Source organism: Anguilla anguilla, chromosome 5, assembly GCF_013347855.1.
Source record: "Anguilla anguilla isolate fAngAng1 chromosome 5, fAngAng1.pri, whole genome shotgun sequence".
Taxonomy (NCBI): Eukaryota; Metazoa; Chordata; class Actinopteri; order Anguilliformes; family Anguillidae; genus Anguilla; species Anguilla anguilla.
In genome coordinates, this window is record NC_049205.1 from 43,910,494 (window position 1) to 43,931,095 (window position 20,602).

The following is a 20,602-nucleotide window of genomic DNA, read 5'->3' on the forward strand; positions in this document are numbered from 1 at the left end:
CTTCAGTTGTCTCATTTTTGGTTGCTTTGAGACAGCCGGTAGGTCATTGCCAAAGGAAGCGATTAGTCTGTGGAGTTGAGATGCAGATTTCACTACTAAGCTGGAAAAATTCGATTCTCACCGAGAAATGCTGGGATTAACCAAGTCATGCCGGTGTTTGTCTTGCTGTGTTTCAATCCTCTGAACCCCTTTGATGATGGGATAACTATTTCATATCGTGAAGTATGCTTCCATACTACTCCTTCCCCTCTCTACTATTACGAACGAGAACAAGTTTACGACCGTAGGATTTCTACCAGCGCAAACGCTGAAGGAATCGTTGATTTCACACGCCTTTCATGGGCACAGTGCTTTCCTAATTTATGAAGGCTAGTTTCCACCTCTGTCATCAGAACGAAGTCAGATGTGATTAGTCATAGGGTACTTATCTAGTATTCAGTTGTACGGATGTGCATTATTTCACTTCCTCAACTATCATGCAAGTGCATGCAAATAATTACATGCTCAGTAGTGTACTGTATGATAACAGATTATCTCTTTGTTGCCAATTAAAAAAATTAAAACACATAAATTAATAAAGTAAATGCTGATTGCCTTTCATGCTCGGTTGCGTATCTAATGAATTTGAATTTGACGCTCACCTAATGCGAACAAAACTTGATTTTACACAGCTTTATAAAAAGAGGAAAACGAATCTCTCAGAACCAAAGCACAGCGTCTGTTTGGTGGAGCTGTCCAGAACCGGTGGTTCTGAAATTATCACAATGCTTCGAGTGCGCGCCATGAGTCCAGTACGCTTGATTGTATGCGTACGAGTCTCATTTTCTAGGGAATTGTTCTTTTTTTACAAGTGTTTTTTGATTCACCGTCTTACTGTTTTCGTAAAAAAACGAATGATATAAGGTGTCTGAACTCTAATATACCTTTAATAGATAACTGCTTTGTGTGAGAAAACGTGTTGCAGCGATTCAGTGAAAATGGTTTCAAAAATACAGCTTAGTTTATTTTTATTGAATGTCCTTTGTAGTGTTGGTTTCAGCATTGTATAACATACTTTTCTTCAGATGAAGACTAGATACTCATGTACCCTACGCGGGACAAAAATGAATTTCCCGTCCTAAGGAGGATATTTCATTACATTACAGTTGCAACAAAAGCACCCGGATCCTGTTTGCGGTGTCTGTATGAGTCTATGTTCCAAGCATTCTTCAACAAGCCCCTTTAAACGTACTTTTGATCCATAGTGATTCCCCTCCGCTGAGACTTCTGTAAATGTTAAGTAGGGCCAGACTGAGCATTGCTCGGCTATAAAGTTATCTTTGTGATATGATGATTTGAACAAAATCTACTGTTTAACAAGGTCATTCCCATGACAATAAAATCCTATGGACATTCAAGCAGCTATACAGTAGCCTATACATTGTACAAACTCCGATTTACTGCATGTTTGATCGAGAGATTCAGAGCGAGGGGGAACAGAAGCGGCCAGGTGATTGGTTAGATTTATATGACATCACTTGCACTGTGTTGCCTCAGTGTCTGTAAACTGTAAAAAAAAATCAGATCCTTGCATATGAAGGGCACATCTGGCGAAGTCCAAAGTGTCTCCTTCTTAAAAAGAAGTTGCCACTTCCGCCCAAGGCGTTTCAGTCACTAGTAACTTGGAATGGTAATCTGTTTAACGAAACAGTAACATTGTAGAAAAGGGCGTCCTAACATGAAAAATTGCGAACTGATGGAAAGTGAGACAGGCAAACATCGTCCAAAATGAAGACCGCGAATTTTACTACCAGTGAAGGGGTAACTTTTTAGGGTAAGATTTGAGAAGGATTTCTGCTTGGTTAAGCAACTGGAAGACCATGAAATATGAGTGGCACTAACATTACAGGAGCTGACTGGCTTTCGTCCTCGAACTTCAATGGTGAGTTACTTAAGATATTATCCCGATATTAAAGCAAATTGTAGTGGAAACGTTTACTGTTGTCAGAGGAAAAAGTTAAAGTATTTGTGAAGACAAGTACACAATAAATTATTCACACATTTACCAAACTAGCATGTATTTATATTTGTTATGGTATGGTAAGAAAAGCATGAAGCTTTGTAAAGTGTCTTTGTGAGTCTCTGTTAAAACTGCCATTCAAATGTAGTTAAATTCAGTCGAACAAAGGTGCTAAGTCCAATAGGCTATACGCCCCATCAAGACAATAACCAAAACTGGAAGTATATTCTCTAATATGTAGCCTATAGCAAGTAGCCTAATAAACTCATTTTGCTAAAAGACTTTCTTTTTACATTACTGCATCAGAGAAAATGACGTTGCAACGGCATTATCTTTTTTTAAACGAATTGAGGCTATGCCTCACTATAGACGCGATATCAAAGGAAACTGCGTTAACCCAAGAATGCAATTTCACTTGCTGGTTTATGTAAGAAGTAGTAGTAAGGAACGGTCTCGCTAAGATACTGTTCAATATGCAAGGATGTTGCGCACCCACATTGTTTTCAAAAGACGTATTTTCCAGAAGGCACCGATTCATTTGTTATTGGTGCCTAGCATTCGCTGTATTTTGGCGAATATTGTCAACGTTCGTAAAGACGGTGCTGTACGTAGGCTTCAGCCTAAATTGTGTTGTTTCGAATAGTGCGCGCAAACAACATTTTAAAAAGACTCTGAACATTATAACGGACTCATGATTGTTATCTACAAATTATTCGTTTTATACAGTATAGGCTAAAGTCTGTGTGAAATACCATCTGGATGTATTATTAAACTTATTTATTAAATAACTTTTTAAAACTCGCATTATATCTGTTTAGATTCCACAAAACAGGTTACCATTCTGAAACTAAACTTGTGATTTTCGATTAATAAAAATGTCAGCATTCTAGAAGGTATCTGATTTACAGATGTTTATATGTTGACATTCTTAAGAAAGGTGACACTTAAGAAAGGCGATAATGAGTCTTCTCTCTTTTGAGGTAAAAATGTTGAAAAGCTTAGACTCAAAATGAAAATTAATACGCAATACGCAAACCAGTCATTGCCAGAAATACGATTTATTTTGGGAGATGAAATGATGTTATAGCACATGCGTCTGCTTCCAATCCGTTCTACAGTATTTGGAAGTGCTGAGGCAATCCGGACGGGAGTATAATGGGTTGGCAAATGGGCATGTTTACCTCAAAGGTTGTGGGTTCGATTCCCCGCTGGGGTCCTCCCGTTGTGCACTCGAGCAAGGTGCTTAACTTGAAATGCTTCAGTGAAAATATTAACTGTATACATGATAAAATGTAAAAAGACAAATTCTTTAAAATGTTATTTGTGTAAGTCGCTGAGCGTCTGCTGAAATGTAACGGTTGTCTACGGAGGCTACTACGGTATAAATTATGCAACCTGAGAGATATATGATTTGATTCAGGGCCCATCAATATCTGTCAGCATGTCAAAATGTGTTTTAGCTTTGAGTACAGTTCATCATGGAATGGAGAAACACCTTGGTCTTAGACTTACATAAACACCCTAGTTTCACCTGAAATAAATAAATAAATAAATAAATAAATAAATAAATAAAAAGTCACACCCAGCCATCCATGTTACACGAAGGAACGATGTCCTTTTAATAATTAATAGTCGCCTTTGTTATAAACGGACTGACAATCTATCTGACATAATATAGCTGTTCGACTTTTTTTTTTTTTTGAGCAATGCATTTTAAATTATTGTTAAACCTTTAACATAGTTAAGCGCATGTTGTTAACTGTGATCTGTAGCCATTTAAAACAATAGCATTGGGAATAAAGTGCATCGCCAGTTCTCTCACGTTATTTACCCTTCGCTTTCGAAACTATGTAGAAGCGCGGAAAAGAGTGGTGTTTCCTGATCTGAGTACTCGGAGAAACCTCGTGTCTTCGTTAGTTGGAGGAAGCGAAGAAGAGTCCTCCTTTTGACTGGAATAATGCAAACATTTCCACACGCCCCTATCGCTGGATTTAGCCTAGGCGAGCATGGACTTTTGCTTCCATAAGGTCTATGCGACGCGCATTATGCCTGCATTTGTTATGCTGGTGCATATCCTACCCAATAATATATCCGATCCCCCCACCACGCATCATTCACATAATGTCCATTTAGATTATTTTCACCAAATGCATTTGGAAGCGTGTAGATGTGGTATCAAAGTGCCTTTGCTGGTTATTGAATTAGACACATTGTGGTAGCTTGATCAGCCACGGGTCGCAGACTGTTGGTCCAACTAGAATGTCTCGTGTCATAATATGTAACGCAATTAGTATGTACTGTGAACGTGTTCATGATTCTTCTGAAGTAGCCTACAGAATATTTTTATGCATTTAAAAGGCACTGTTTCACCAACATCCTCTAGATAAATATCTGCGTCACTTGAAATGTCAGACTGATCTTGTATCACTCTCCTTTGAAAAAAATAGTCGTCTCATCAACCAGTAAGGAATCCTTTGAGTTTGGTATCAGTATCATTTCACTGCAGGGTAATTGATATGTGTTTAATGTGTTTTATTTCTTAACTGCTGCTTTAAGCCAAAGAGTGGGCTTCTACCCTTAATGAAATGCAGAGTTTCCTCTTGAGATTGTAAAGTAGACATTACCATTTTGACTGCTGGGATTTGTGTCAGTTCCACAGTTATCAAAGGCATGCGACGCAAGACTCCCTGATTAATTTGAATTATTACAAGAGGCACAGCTCTCGGTATCTGCCCTGGCATCTATGGCAGTCTAACCGTACGGGGTTTTCTGAACAGGGACAGGAATTCTGGCCCTACGGTTTGTTTAGCCATGTTTGCAATGGCACTTGATATATTTAGGTATCGGTTCAGCGATGCCTTTTGTAGTAGTTTTTTTGGATCCATTATGTGGTGTAGAGTTGATTAATCGAGTGAATGAAGAGAAGGGCGTGTCGGCTCGCTGCTACCGTTGAAAATAGATGGAATAGTCCCCATTTTCTGTTGCCTTCCCTGACACCTAGGTGACAGGTCTGTACATTCCCGATTTGTCACAGTATGTGTCAAAGACCCAGCCAGAGGAGGGCTTGGCGGGTGATAAAAAATGTAGGATCATGAATGAAAAATGAACAGCTGGAACACTAAAGCATGCTGGGGTTCCACCCCTATGGGAGAATTGATTCAGGCACAGGGCACTGTTCTAATGTTGTTTCATCACTGTGTGTGACACATAAATGCTGTATACAGGCTTGGAACCAGAGATCACAGCTCCACGGAAATACACACTGTGTCCCGACCAAGGTTGTGTTTGCTGTTTTGAGACAATGCTGTTTCAAACAATTGAATTTAAAAAACTAAATGAAAACAGTATCAGAAGCTTGTCATCACCATTCCCTTCCCTTTAAGCATTTAGGGGAATATTTCTAACCTGCACCATCCAAACCAGGAACTAAAAGACTAAGTCTGTCTGTCAAGCTAAAGAAACAGAAGAGAATCAATCATATTCTTATCTTAACTATTTAGTACAGGGCTACCCAACCCTGTTTCTGGAGATTTACCGTACTGTAGGTTTTCACTCCAACCATAACAAAACACACCTCTTTCAACACCTAGAGATGACATTGAGCTGCAAATTATTAGAATCAGGTTTGCCAAATTTGGGTTGAAATAAAAGCCTGTAGGACGGTTGATGTCCTGGAACAGGGTTGGGCAACCCTGATGTAGGTGATGCCACCCTCTGAACTGAATGCTCACCTTGAAAGTTTAGCCAATGTAAACATCCACAGTTTATTCAGCTGGCCAATGGGTATCTACAATATTTGAGGCAGTCAACCAGAATGAACAGTAACCTGTCCAAGAGGGGAAATTGACAATTGAATATCAGACACCGCAACTTCAACATGACACATGTTAAATTCAGCTGAAAATTAAATAAAACAAAAAATATATTTAGATATGGGAGACCCATTGTGTCCTGTTCTTAAAAACGCCGGTCTATGATATGACCAATCAAGTCTGATGTCAATTTCTGCATTGGTCTTGTGATTAATGTTCAGCTAAATAGTCAAGGGAAAGGAGGTAAGTGATATCCTCCCTGCATGTAATACATTTTCCTTTGATGTGTAAAATATGTTTTGGAAAATTTGCGGGAACTCTATGTGGCAAGATGGCAACCGTCCTGGTTAGTCCGTGATACTGACACTATTGTTATCAAGTCTTTACGGCTTTGATGCAACAGACAATTTCATGGAAAGATCTGGAAGTTTGTGGGAAGGAGATAAAATAATACCGTTTGCACAATCTGTGTCATATGATGTATAACTTCATGGAAGTGTGGCCATATATCCCACATCAGCCAATAGTTAAGTCTGGGTGTGATTTGTGGTGCAGAATGTACAGTATACCTGAAACAGCAGTTTGGCTTGGCAGGATGAAACAGGATGAGGAAGTGCGTCAAACTCTCCTTAAATCGTAATGAATGCCCCACGGTGCAGTGCCCCATCCCAGCAGTGTAGTAGCCCAGTTTTGGATGTGATTCTGTGGCTCAGTGTGCCAACAACGGGCACAGATGCTGCAGGCTGACACGGACCAGGGGACCTGGGGGCGACAAATTATGTTTCCCTCAAAAGCCCAGGGAGCTTGGGTAATGTAATCGACTCTTGTAGGGTAGAGGAAATGCTTAAGTGCTCACTGTTATTGAGGCTTATGACTCCCTGAATACAAAGAAAACTGCAGGGATAGCATTTGCTACCGAGGACAGCAGATACAACAGGTTTTTCTGATCTTTCATATTTTTGTGTCATTATGGAAATATATTCCTTAATTAAATGCCTATTGATCTATTAACTTCTGAAATGGTTACTGGTTATTATGGTGTTTTTGTTTGTTTTTAGTGACTAATTTGTTAAATTAACTGGGATTTTGTTGCCACTTCTTAAATGAAACGGAGAAGTCCCAAACTGGCCCACTTCATCTGCCTTTTGCCAAAAAATGTAATCAAACAGGATTGACCGGCAGCTGTGCTCTGAATGAAGAAGAGGCACAATGCAGTCAGTCATGTAAAAGTGGCACACTACTTCTGATTTTAACTTAGATTGCGCTCATTACGATTTAAGGAGAGTTAGATTTGATCTGTAACAGCACAGACGGTAAGGACATCATAGTGGCACTCGTTGCAAATGTCACTGAGAAAAAAAACACTTCTTGCTTGACAAGGTTTAAGTGATGTATTTAATGTGACAACACAGAGATATCATCTCTCTCTGTTGCCGGATTAAATGCATTACTTAAACCGTGTCAAATAAGAAGTGTTTTTTTTTCCACATTGACATTTGCAGAGTCTGCTTTTTGTTCCTTTCAGTGACCCAGTACAGAAGCCAGGACAGCAGTCCAATCACACGTCACTAACCCCTCCACCTCGTTAATGGAGGCTTCGGCGAAATGAAATGCCAAGCTTAATTTTTCCCAGCACACTGAGTCCTTCTGTATCGGGACTCCATAGCATCGCATTAGAATTTGTTCTATTTTGGTCTGCTGTGTTATCCAGCCCAAGGCATACTCTTGTCTTCATCTTTCTCACTTCTTTCTGAGGTATAACCGATTCCAAAACCCCTGTGTTACTGGAATAATTATGCTGCCGCACTAAAGTGTGAGGGAGTGTCCATAGGGTGCCATATTGAAAAAGACGTATGGTCATTATTGAAGCGTTCATGTGCAAAAAGAAGAAAATTATAAATTCTTTCCTCATGAAGAATAGATGGAAAAATAACAATTCATCTGACCCATTAAGAAAGATAAGGCCAGACTCTATGTGGCAGTTTTATTGATCCTGGGGGTTAAGAGGTTTAATTAGATGTGGTGACTAAGCCATTGCTCTCAGGATGAGGGGTTTTCAGGGGTTTCAAAAGGCTGCATTACATGTGCAGGCTAATGTTCACATTTTTTGCAGGATGCAGTAGATTGTGTGCATTTTTGGACCACATTCCATATAATAACGATATGTCTTAATTTTAGGAAATTCATTTCACCAATATGCCTGTACAACAGCACAGTTCATCTTGATATGAAATTCAGCACCATCAATGTATATGCTGTTCGGAGTTTTGTTCATTTCCCCCACTTCTGAAAGATGTATTTTTTTCACAGTTTGAAATTGTTCCACAGAAAATTTCTAGCAGGTCATAAAATGTTTTTTTAGAATTATTATCTACTTGTTTCCTGATGTCTTTTTACTCATTACAGGATATACCAGTGCCAGGGCCTCTCTCATTAGACAGAAAACAGAAGCTGAAAAGTCACCAGGAGAGTCACATAGAATTGTGCAGGATCTGGTATAATGAGCACACAGAATTATAGAGAGAGATGCATGCTGGGAGTGCCCCACTTTTGATAATTCATGAAAAAGGAGTTCAGAACTCTGACATGAGTCTGACATATCTTCATTCTCTGTAGATGTGAATTTTAAATGGCTAATGCTTGATAAAGCTTAATATTATAGAATAGTGTCATCATTTGAGATCAGACTATATAGAACATACATACAATGCATACAATTGCACATACTAACCACCTACAATGTTTACAAATCTGGCACATTTTTTATGTTATTCAACACTTATTGCTTTGTTTGAGCACGTTAGCACATCGTATTCCAAAGTGTATTGCCTCCTGAAGTTGTCTGGAAGGGTGAAACATGACTTCTTCAGGTCTGCAATTCAAAAAATACTGGTGAGCATATTACAACACTATGAGTAGATTTAATATGTGCATTTCTTCTCCATTTCATTCATACATAAAATAAGCGTGAAGAAGTTCACCTTCAGTCATGCATCATGATGACGTAGTCCCGCACAGCCCTTAGCTGACTGTGTCCCTTTCCGTGGTCACGTTCCAACCTTCTGCTTCCTTGATTAAGGAATGATTTTATTTATCAGAAACATCTGCTGCTTGTGGCACCCTGATGCTACTCAGTTCTGACCACCTGCAAATCATTGTGGTATTACATGACAACTATGTCAACAATGCAGACAGTCATGTGAAAAGTGGCACACTACTTCTGATTTTAACTTTGATTGCCAACAGCACAGAAGGTGAGGACATCATAGTGGTACCAAGTTAGATGATATCTCTGTGTTGCCATATTAAACGCATCACTCAAAACTTGTCAAGCAGGAAGTAGAAGTATTTTTTCTCAGTGACAGTTGTAGAGTCTGCTTTTTGTTCCTTTCAGTGACCCAGTACAGAAGCTAGCCATAACAGTATTACACAACAACTATGTTGATTCTAACAGAATGCATTTTTGGAAGCATTATGGGCCAGCATTTCAGTTGTAGCGCTCTCTGAACTAAGCCTTCTAATGCTCTGCCATGTTTTGCGACAGAATTGCCAGTTTGGTTCTAAAATCAGGATGGAATTATCATCGTCTGCAATGTGCAGATATTTAAAATTGTCAAATGTGTGTTCACCATGGTCATCGCCCAAGTAACCTATAAAACATGTTTATCTATCCAGACGATTGCGTGCAGTAAAATAAAAAATCAAGGACCTTTCTCAAGGCTGGTGAATGCTCTTCGAGCAACACTATTAAATAGATAGTTGAAATGAGCTATTTCCCAAGCAATGGTGTCCCATGATTGCCCTTGGCCACTGTTGGACTCATACAGTATGTACTCTATTAGAGTTCAGTCAACACTGGACATTTTACAGTGTAGCTCTGGATCATCAGTCAAAAAACCACACAGAGCCCACTAGTTTTTCAAATATGACTTTACTTGAGAGAAAAACCAGACCTAATATTACTGCTGAAACACTGGTTATTTGGAATTACCATAATTCAGTGTGATGATACCAACTGCTCATTGAGACGGATTATTGTTTTTTCGGTTCATTACATGATCAAAGACATCTTTGGCCCACTGAATCCCATTGTTTCTGAGACCTGACTCAGCATTGCTTGTTGCGCTGTGGGCAAGTTCCAGTCTCAGCCAGCTATAACACTTCTATAGATTTAAGTACTGAACAAAGTAATTTATTTAATAAATAAAACATGGAATTATATACGATTTCTTATGAGAAGAACATCAAAAATAGACATTCAAGCACTGATGGAGCTGACTGCAGACACATCAGAGAAAGACTGTTGACATTCAACAGCACACATGAGATGGTGGTCTGATGATTAAGGCTCCTACTCCCGCCACAAATTACCTTTGCTCTCAAGACACCTTGAGTGCCACTGCTCACAGGTTTAAAGTGTGTACCCATTCGTGCAAGATCAGCTCCCCATATTCACAGCAGTGCATCTACGTGGAGGGCATCCATTTTAATAAGTGCTCATCAGGGCCAGCACACTCATAAGCCTCTCCTGTTATAATCAGGGGACTGAGATGATCTGTCTGAAGCAGGAGAACAGGGATAAGTGTTTTCGAAACGTATTTCTGACAGAATTTGCCCTTGACAACCAACAAGGTGCTTCGTGCTCAAGGAAATTGGGACCGGTCTGAGAGCCTTGTGTCGGTGGATTTTTCAGATGGCCAGTGTCTCCTCATGTTCCAGTGCTGTTACAGAACTTTTGAATCCCTGACTGCAAAGTACATGTTGTGCCAAACTGAACATTTACTTTTTACTCATTCATAAAATACTCATATTAAAAGGACATATTACTCAAATTACAGTGATGGCATTGTGTTGTACAGGACACAGCAGTAACAATCAGCTAAGAAGGCTGAATAAAACTTTGCTGGAAACCCTCAATGTTATGGTTAAAAAAATCTTATGATGTGTAGAAAACATACTGGGTGAAAACTAGCTTTATCTATGAACTATTTTCGTAATGTTTTATTTTTTATCTAGTGTTTATTTTTGGCTTAAACCAATAATTCTGGCCCTTCAGATTATAGATAATTTAAGTAAAAAGTATGAATAGAAAATATGGGTGCATATTGCTATTGATCATCCTAAAAGTTATGTCCTACTCTGTGCAAAACATAATATTTTATTGCTGACCTTGTATACTCATATATTGTGCAGCCCAGTGAAAGCAGACCTAGAAATAGGCCTTAATGTCAGCCTATATGGAAATGAAACAAATGCAATTTGTCAGAATTATTTAATTATTGGCTTGTTCAGAGAGCCCAAGACCTCTTTGATTATGGTGGGTGAGCACTGTTGCTTTCCTTCATTGACTTTCTGTTTAGTCATTTCCAGCCCTGCCCCCTCAGTTCCCATTGAAGATATCACGTGAAAGAACAATGAAGTAGATACATAGATAGAATTGATAAAACTGGCTTTTTTGAGCTGATTTACTGATGAATACTGAGACTGTGCTGATACCGGAGCCTTTCGTCAGTGGGGGAGGTTTCTAAAGGGGTTTTCTCACTGATAAGAAGGAATCCATTTCCTGAAGACTCTGAGCACTATGGTGACCCCTACTGGTGGAAACACATCAGAGACTTGAGACGTGGCTAAATGCCCTAATTGTGTCTCATCTATAAGTGAGAAAATAAACAAATAATTCCCTGAATCAACAGTAAGGACATTTTAGTGAAATAAGGTTTGCTGTTTTTAGCAGTTCAACATTTCTGGTACACATATGATGCCTGGATTGTTCCTGGCTGAATATAATACCCAAAAATTGGATTGGGGCCAGGTGTTAAGGTGATTTACCTGTTGAATGACAACCCAGTTGAAAATCCACACATGAAAAATCTAGAAAGGATTGTACCTGATGTTCCCTGCCTGTGAAGAGAGCAGTGCCATGGGGTCTTCAGAATGTCAGAGAGTAGGATAAATCCCTACACCATCGCCCACTATCTGGGTTGTTTAACAACAAGCCATTTCTAATCGAGAAAGACATTATAGCCCACAGTCCATCAACGATAAGCCAGGCTGGGGGAAATCGCTAGTCACAGCATGTCGGCAATATCAAGGAGCCATCATACTCCATCTTCCTGATCGCTTTTGCAATGCTAGTTCCACTGAATCAGACAAGCCAGAAAGGACACAGCAACCACCATATTAGTCCCTCAGCAAGGAAGCAGCAGCAGAGTAACTGTTTGCAGACCAGACATCCCAGAGCTCATTAATATTTATCCATGCAGCAGAGCGAGGTGGCATCAGCAGCCCTTCAGGTGGACTTGCCTGTAATGGAGACGGGTTCTCGTCTGCATTGGTGACTCATGCTTTCGTGCACATAACCCTGACAAATGTCAGTTGGAACAACTAGAGGAACAACCGAGTAATTACTAAGCATATCAGCTTGATTTATGGAAGGTTGAAGTGCAATTTCTTTGAAGACAACCTGAGTCCCTTCAGAACATGCATGGCAGTACGTTCAAGATTCATCATGGATTTTCCGAACTGATACTACAAGATGTATGAATGATGGAGATCTATGATGATGATGTCTTGATTTTCTGATGATGTCATTATATTGTGGCTTGTGGTCTCCTGGTTCATGTCTTAACAGCAGCTAAATTCTATTATAATTTGGCAGTGATTCCCAATGTGGAGCCAGGTACAGTAATGATCAGAATTTCATGCCAGACTGTGTTGCACATCACATACTGTAGCCCAGAGTTTTAGCAAGACAGGCCAGGCGGCAATTCCTGCATTTATTTTTCCATTTTTTGATTCTCACTAGGCCTGACATTTAGCGGGTTGAATGACCTCATTACCTGTGCCAAACCACACCTCTGACTAATGAGGTGATGTGGCATTTATACACTAGGCAAATTTTCAAATGCTTGCCAAGGTTAGTCATGGATGACCAATGAATCAAACTGATGGAATTAATCAAATTAATGACTCAATCCAATTAGCTGCTTAGTCATTTACTAAAACTATTTAACCAGCACCAAAAAATCAACCAAATTCTGTTTTATTTTTTATACACATTGAGCAATACATTTGATTCTTGTGAATGACATAATTTTGTATTTAAATTGTAAATGTCATTGTATATGCTCTAGTTCCTGTTCTGTGGCATCTGTACTACTGGGATAAAACCAAGTCTCTAAGAAGATCCAAAAGTATCCTGTCAAGCACAAATGCTTGCAAGTGGTTGAATTTATATCCCATGGACAAAATAATGATTTAATTAATAAATGAATACATGAACTGCATAATTTATTGACAAAGAGAGAGAAGATCTTATCCACCTAAATGATTAATAATTTATTAATAAGCCCTATTTTTCTGTCCCAACCTACATATATTCCATAAATCTATGATGGCTATACAGGGAGTCAAAACCTAGCTAGTAGAGACATAGTTTGTAGCATTAATGATTCTTTTAGGACCTGTCCTCCCAAGTATTCTTCTAGTTCACTCCACTGAATTCAAATACAAGAATGTATGTTTTGGGGAAGAGAAAAATTTGCTCTGTAATGCTTCAGCATTCTAATCACATTCAGTTCTGATCATGCAAATGGTAAAATTATACTGACTTATAGCACAACTTGATATCATACAGTCATAACAAAAAAGAACAACAGCAGAACTGGTTGCTATGTTACCTGTGACTGTAGCCTGAATAGAATTGTTGGGAATTTGACTGTGTAGCACTAAGTTCAGATGTGGATAAGTGTTTCTGTAGTGGACACAACAGCTGTAACTGACTTCCACTGATGAAACCATAATAGTTAATCATAACAGGTCCACATCAACAGAGATGCTAATGGGGTAAATGTCAAATTTGATTGCAAACAAAATGCGACTGATTTTTCTGCCCAAATCCGAGTATGTCTGTAGACAGGGAGGCAATATCTTTATTAGCTTGGCTTATGTAAAAGGGAAAAGATCCTACATCCAAGCACATTTCACAACATTCAGATCAGTCTGGACCAGAAGGCAGACTCCAGGGCAGTCTGCGGAAAGACAAGGGCAGTAAAAAAGTAAGCTGCTGTTATTTATATCAGTAGGATTTCAAAAAGAATGGGTTATTTTCAGCCTACCCATGAGAATGAAACATGGCTTAAGATCTCTGAATATCTATCTTTGGAAGAAAACCTAGATTCTGCCTGTGTTAAATAAAGAACAAAATATAAAGAAAACAACAAGCTGGTCCATGATTGAGAGAAGGCACTATGGATTCTAAAAGGATCGGTGAATATGTCGTATTTGAATAATGGCATGTACATGAATAAAAGAAAGGATGATAGGAGAGAATGTTTAGGACAAAGACATTTTTTTGAGTTGGCTGTGTACACTATTTTACAACATTTTTTGGCTGTGTACACTATTTTACAATTATTACACTATTACACTATTTTTTATATTAAAAAAATTGGTTTCGCCATGTAGAAATTATACAATTTTTATACATAGCCCCCCCCACCCCCACCCAAACTACTGGTTTACATATTGCAATGTAACTTCTGTCATTTCACCACAATATATGGTTCTCAGGTCAAAGGGCATTCAATTTTGATCTTTATTACTTGTTTGTTATAAATCCAGGGGCTGCTAATGAAGCTCAATGCTCTGTTATTTCCAGTTGCTAGTGATTTCATCATCAAGTTGTTTCATCTGAAATATGCTGGTTTGCACCTTCTCTTCACAGTGATTTCATTACCCCCAACCATTTAATTAATTTATTTAAAAACTTTTTTTTCAAATCTGCAAATGGAACATTCAAGCTGGAAATAATATTAAAGCTTATTTCAGAGGTGTGCCACTTTATGTTAAATCAGTTTAATCGGCAAATATGGAAACATATTTCCAGAATTACAGTTACAGAATAGTTCTTGCATGCTGATGTAAAAATACTGTTTCCCAAGAACCTTGCAGGCCAAAACTGGGCAATGGTTCTCCAAATGAGATGCTACAGTCTTCAGATCTTGCTTCCTTTGCCTTTTGTGCCCATTACAATTTTAGAATACTTCTTGTTATTTACCCAGCAGATAGTGACTACTTGCAAGATGCACAGCAAGATGATGTGAATATTCTGAGGTGGCAACTTAGTAAGTGAATGAGTCAGTTGTGATCATGTAAGATCTCTATTAGTGGAAAAACAGGAAGGTCCACTGCTTATCTCAATCCAGAATTTCACCAGTAGAGGGTAGTCTCCCAAAGAAATAATTCAAGAGTCCAAGCGAGTTTTCAATCTCAAATAAATGTTGCACTCAGACATAGCATAACTGGGGTGCTTATTTCATAATTTGTGCTTTGTACAGTTTTATGACACTGCTGTTAGATCAGTGAGAAATTTATTTTACAATAAATGTCTGCATAAATTGTTCATATACATAAAATCTAATTAATAATAAGTACTGATAAAATTGTATTATTAATCACTGCCCTAGAAGAATTGTGATATAGTAATATATCTTCTGTAGGAGGTTGGCGTGCTGTACTGACTTACATATTCGTCAGACGTTGTCAGTCCTTCTGTTAAACGTTACCTTTTTAATTGAATCGATGCCGCAAGTATTATATACTCTAGTAAATGAACAGACAACAATAATAATTCAGGTTCAGCCACATATTCCAGGTTAAAAAATTTACGCCAATAGGCAAATAAAAACACAGACTATGAACCAATCAAAATTTGTTCTAAACATTTACTCACATTGAAATGCAAGTGTCTTTTTTGTCTTCACAACCAGTTTAGTAGGCTAATTTTGGCTTTTCTTGGATTTGCAAGACTATTTATGAAGGGACAAACAAACATTTGAATTTCATTAAGTACACATGTTAAATCCTAGCACATGTCTTGATGGTCCAGCATATTCAATCCCATTGCCAGTGTTCCAGTAGATAGTTGAGGTATATCCCATTCTTTTTAGGCATGCAATATCACCTTCTATAAAAACTCACCAAGCTGTGGAGACTCATCTAAAGCACAATGCTCTGTCATCATTGCTGGCATTGCTATCAAGGCTGTGATAATGTCATTTGCAATTACTAAAACGGGCTAATCATATTGCGCATATTATTAATAGCTAGGTTAGCAATGACAGGCTTATAGATATATATCTTTTTAAATCTTTTTGTTAAACTGTACTGGCTACTTGAAAACATACAAAAACATGCACTCCCTAGTTGTTGCTATCCAATATTATTTTATTGAACAACAGGTACAAAATTGCAATGCATATCATTGGTTTATTATTATTATTATTATTATTATTGTTATTATTATTATTATTATTATTAATAATAATAATAATAATAATAATAATAATAATAATAATAGCTTTCAGTTTCATCACAAAGTACATGTTCTGCATTCTTGTACTGCATACATGATAATTATGTATAAACGAAATGTATGGGAAATAATGAAACCTGATAAAACGCTATTACAATTCACGTATGGAAAAGGGAAATGCTCAACATTTTATTAAAATTATCTGTTTTTGTCACAGAAGCAGCAATGGCCAATATTATTCTTCAACACAGGGTTTCTATGCATAATTTCTGCTTCACATCAAGTGCTTTCACATGTCAATTTCACAATTATTTGCTTGAATATTTTATCCCACATGGTGATTCGCCATCAATGTGCACAGGAGATTGAAAACGCAGTATTAAAATTTTGTTTATGCACTTAACTAACCAAAACACAGTAATAACTAAATCCACATTAAAGTAATAAGTTCTATAATTCATTGTCTGTACTATCAATGTCTTGCAGCATTAAGGAACTGATACTGTATGTTCAGAAAGCTGCTGGGTACTTAGGAATATGAGTTAAATATAATTATGGAGGCTCTTTGCTCCAGGCCATATTGAAGGCCATCCAGCTCTTTGCGCCATTATGTATTTTATTTGATGCTTTATTTATGGCAATAATTGTTGACAGAATATATATTTGCACACACACAAAACAAGGCAAGTTCTGCATTGGACATTCACAGTTATTTATCACCATAAATTGTGCCTGACGTTACAAGCTGAAAATAGAATTTAGTTGCCCCATGATTATGCATGCTACCCATTGGAGAATATTTAACGTATGCTTGAAAGAAATGGAAATCCCAGCTTGGCTGTCACCTTCCAAAATGCTTTGATCTAGTGAGACTTAGTGTGTGCAATTTATAAGGTATTCCAACAGCAGAGAAAGAGCACTAGTGCTCATATATGAAAAGATGCACATTTTTTTTCTTGACTTGCAGTTATATAAGTGTGGATGTACTTTCATAAAGTACGCTAACATGCCCATGTGTCCTATTTGGAACCGCATAGCTTGTATCACTCTTAGTGTGATTAATTGATAAATCCTGGATTAGAGTGTATATTACAGTGTATTGTGTTTATAGTTATAATCTCTGAAGGTGAAGATGAAGAGCAGGCTGATGGTAGTGTTAGGACTGATAAATTTAATGTACTGTCTTTTGAGGTTTTTGGCAAAGGCAAACATTTCACTTAAAAGATGATTAATATTGATTATGGACTGCTGTGTCACAAATTGAATTCTACCCCAAGATTTGAACGGAGTCTGTTTAAAGCTAAAAAATTATTTTAACCATTCAATTTAATTAAATTTGCAGCAATAAATTTGCAATATTATTTTTGTTTTTTTTATTCTTCAGGCTCCATGTACAATGCATCCAGCAAAGGTTATCCAGCCAACTTCAGCTGCGACAATCCCAGCAGCAACAACTCCTGCATCGAGGAACAGACGACAGAGAGCCCCTACAAGACGGTGGAAATGGTTTTTATTGCCTTGGTGACAGGCTCCCTCAGTTTTGTCACCGTAGTGGGCAACATCCTGGTGATGCTCTCCATCAAAGTCAACCGGCACCTCCAAACGGTCAACAACTACTTCCTCTTCAGCCTGGCATGTGCTGACCTCATAATCGGGGTCTTCTCCATGAACCTCTATTCTGTCTACATCATTGTTGGGTACTGGCCACTGGGGCCTGTAGTGTGTGATCTGTGGCTGGCCCTGGACTATGTGGTCAGCAATGCCTCGGTCATGAACCTCCTCATTATTAGCTTTGATCGGTACTTCTGCGTGACCAAGCCCCTGAGCTACCCTACCAGACGGACAACTAAGATGGCTGGGCTGATGATCGCAGCAGCCTGGATCCTCTCCTTCATCCTCTGGGCTCCCGCCATCCTGTTCTGGCAATTCATTGTTGGAGAGCGCACAGTCCCACCGGGGGAGTGCTACATTCAGTTCCTCTCCAACCCCGCCGTGACCTTTGGTACGGCCATCGCCGCCTTCTACCTGCCCGTTGTCATTATGACCGTCCTCTACATCCAAATCTCGCTAGCAAGCCGCAGCCGCGTGAAGAAGCAGAAGCCCGAGGCCAAGAAGGAGAAGTCCCTCAAGTCCAGCAGCCTACTCAAGAGCCACATCCTCAAGCAGAACAACAACAACTCCTCCTCTAAGCCCAGCACAGAGTCCAGCATTGAGGGTGTGAAGAATGGTAAGCTGGACGAAACAGTGTCCACCAAAGCTGACTCCAGTGTCCAGCCTGAGGAGAAGGAGACCTCCAATGATTCTAGTACAGCCAGCATCGCCCCCAAGGACACCAAGGAACAGGCCAACAGCATAGCCGCCTCAGAGCGCACAGCTCTCACTCCCTCCCCCTTACCCACCAAAATAAACCCCTCCTCTAAGTGGTCGAAAATAAAAATTGTCACCAAGCAGTCCGGGGATGAGTGCATCACCGCTATCGAGATTGTGCCCCCAAACAATGCCGGAAACAACTCCATCTCCATCAGCCGACCGAGGACGGTGGCCCGGAAGTTTGCCAGCATCGCCCGAAGTCAAGTCAAGAGGAAGCGGCAGATGGCAGCGAGGGAGAAGAAGGTGACTAAGACCATCTTCGCCATCCTCCTGGCCTTTATCATAACATGGACTCCCTACAATGTCATGGTACTCATCAACACCTTCTGCCAATCCTGTGTCCCTGACACGGTATGGGCCATTGGCTACTGGCTATGCTATGTCAACAGCACTATAAATCCTGCATGCTATGCCCTCTGCAATGTTACTTTTAAAAAGACCTTCAAGAACCTCCTCTTGTGCCAATATAAAAATATTGGCACAAGGTAAGCCTGAGTGAAAAGACTCTTGACTGTGCTCACTGCCCTGATAGCTTGTGGATTTTAACCCTCACATAATGGCTCTGAAGGTACCAATTCTGAAGAGGCACAATAGTCTTTCCCATCCTCTGAATCAATGTGTATTATAGAATGGAAGGGACTTTTTCACTGTAAAAAATGGATCCTGGTAAAATCAAGAGTTTTCTGGTTTGATGCAAGATGCTGCAGCAGTATAATTTCAGTCCATCGCAGCTGTGAAGGGCCAGCAGTAATCTTTGCTAGTCTGTGGAACTGTAGAGACAATCTTCAAACAAAGCACAGCAAAAATGGTGTCCGGTCATAAAACTCTCACCCCTCAATGGAGAACTGAGTAAGGGTAATGTCCTTTTCTGAGATTCTACAGATCACAAGTTGCAGTTTCGAATAAAAAAAACCTAACTTTTCTTAAATCCTACAGAATCAAGAGGATTATTAGTTAATCTTTTAGCTGCCATTAATACCTGCCATTTTAGGCATTGTGGCAACCTGCAATTACCCCCACAATTCACACACACACAATTCAGTCAAGTTTAAGACAGAATCAAAGCAATTAGTTTATCACACATCTCCCATTAATATTTCAGTTCTCCATTAAAACATCAAATGACTTCCCAGACAGCACACTGAGAAAAGAGACTGAGGGCGAACATAGATGCTCTATCACTTTCCATCTGTGAGAGGTAGTCATGACATAGCATAGAGGTAGTTTGCCTATTGGCAATGTCACGGCTATTTTGATTACTACTGCTCTGCTATAGATTAAGATTTGTGTCAAAAGTATAAAGCAAAACATCATTTGTTATGATCTAACAAAACGACATAGGAAAAACATTACTTGGAATTTTTAGGTTTTACACTTAAAAATCAGTATTTTTAAACTACTTTCATTCATAAATGTTTTGCTTGATAATTCTGAAATCTATCAAAAGTATAATGTTTTCTTTGAATATTTTAGCACAAATTTGATTCCACTGTAAATGTCATTGCTGTAACATCTTCCCTATGGGAAAACTACCTCCATGCTATGTTGCCCTACCTCCCACAGATGGAGTGCAATAGAGCACCTATGGCAGTCTTACGTTGCTGTGTTCAAACAAGTATTGTTTGAACTTTCAAACAGTACTTTTTCAGACAAACTAGGCACACATTTAAGTGATGTTTATTCTGTAGAAATAACATCTGTGATATGGACCAGATGCTCACTGAGGGCAATCACAAGTTCCAAACTCTCCATCCCAACTCCTTCTTGCAACAGTATACGGTAAGTTTAGATGTTGTGCTTCAAACAGAAACAGATGAAACAAAGGTCCCAGTTTTATGTGTTGCTATCCTCTTGACTTTGCTCCTAAATTCAAGCCAGTTATAATGCTACAACCTTTTGTGCCCATTTTAAACAAATTATTGTGTATAGAACTGTTAAACGAAACGTACAGGATCTTGAAGCAAATGGGGGGAACTTTTGAACATTGTTTTCCTGCTCATTTAGAGAAATGTAAATACTATGCCTATGTATACATAAAATATGTTGCAAGGATACAGGAGTATGGTTTCTCTTGTGTAATTAATATCTGGATGTGTGTATTTCTGT

At 38.8% G+C, this 20,602-nt stretch overlaps 1 protein-coding gene across 1 annotated transcript; it reads left to right on the plus strand.

The window, feature by feature from the left end:
• Window positions 1-1,545: 1,545 nt before the first annotated feature.
• chrm4a (cholinergic receptor, muscarinic 4a) lies at window positions 1,546-20,541 on the plus strand. The gene is made up of 2 exons (XM_035416933.1): window positions 1,546-1,921; window positions 17,511-20,541. Exons 1-2 carry the CDS (start codon window positions 1,867-1,869, stop codon window positions 18,983-18,985), a joined length of 1,530 nt encoding a protein of 509 aa, XP_035272824.1. The 5' UTR covers window positions 1,546-1,866; the 3' UTR covers window positions 18,986-20,541.
• Window positions 20,542-20,602: the final 61 nt, after the last annotated feature.

Excerpts from the sequence above, each read along its gene's own strand:
- chrm4a (XM_035416933.1), top strand. The coding sequence starts at position 1,867 with ATGAGTGGCACTAACATTACAGGAGCTGACTGGCTTTCGTCCTCGAAC. Across the intron at positions 1,922-17,510 it reads TTCGTCCTCGAACTTCAATG|GCTCCATGTACAATGCATCC; the intron begins GTGAGTTACTTA and ends TTTATTCTTCAG.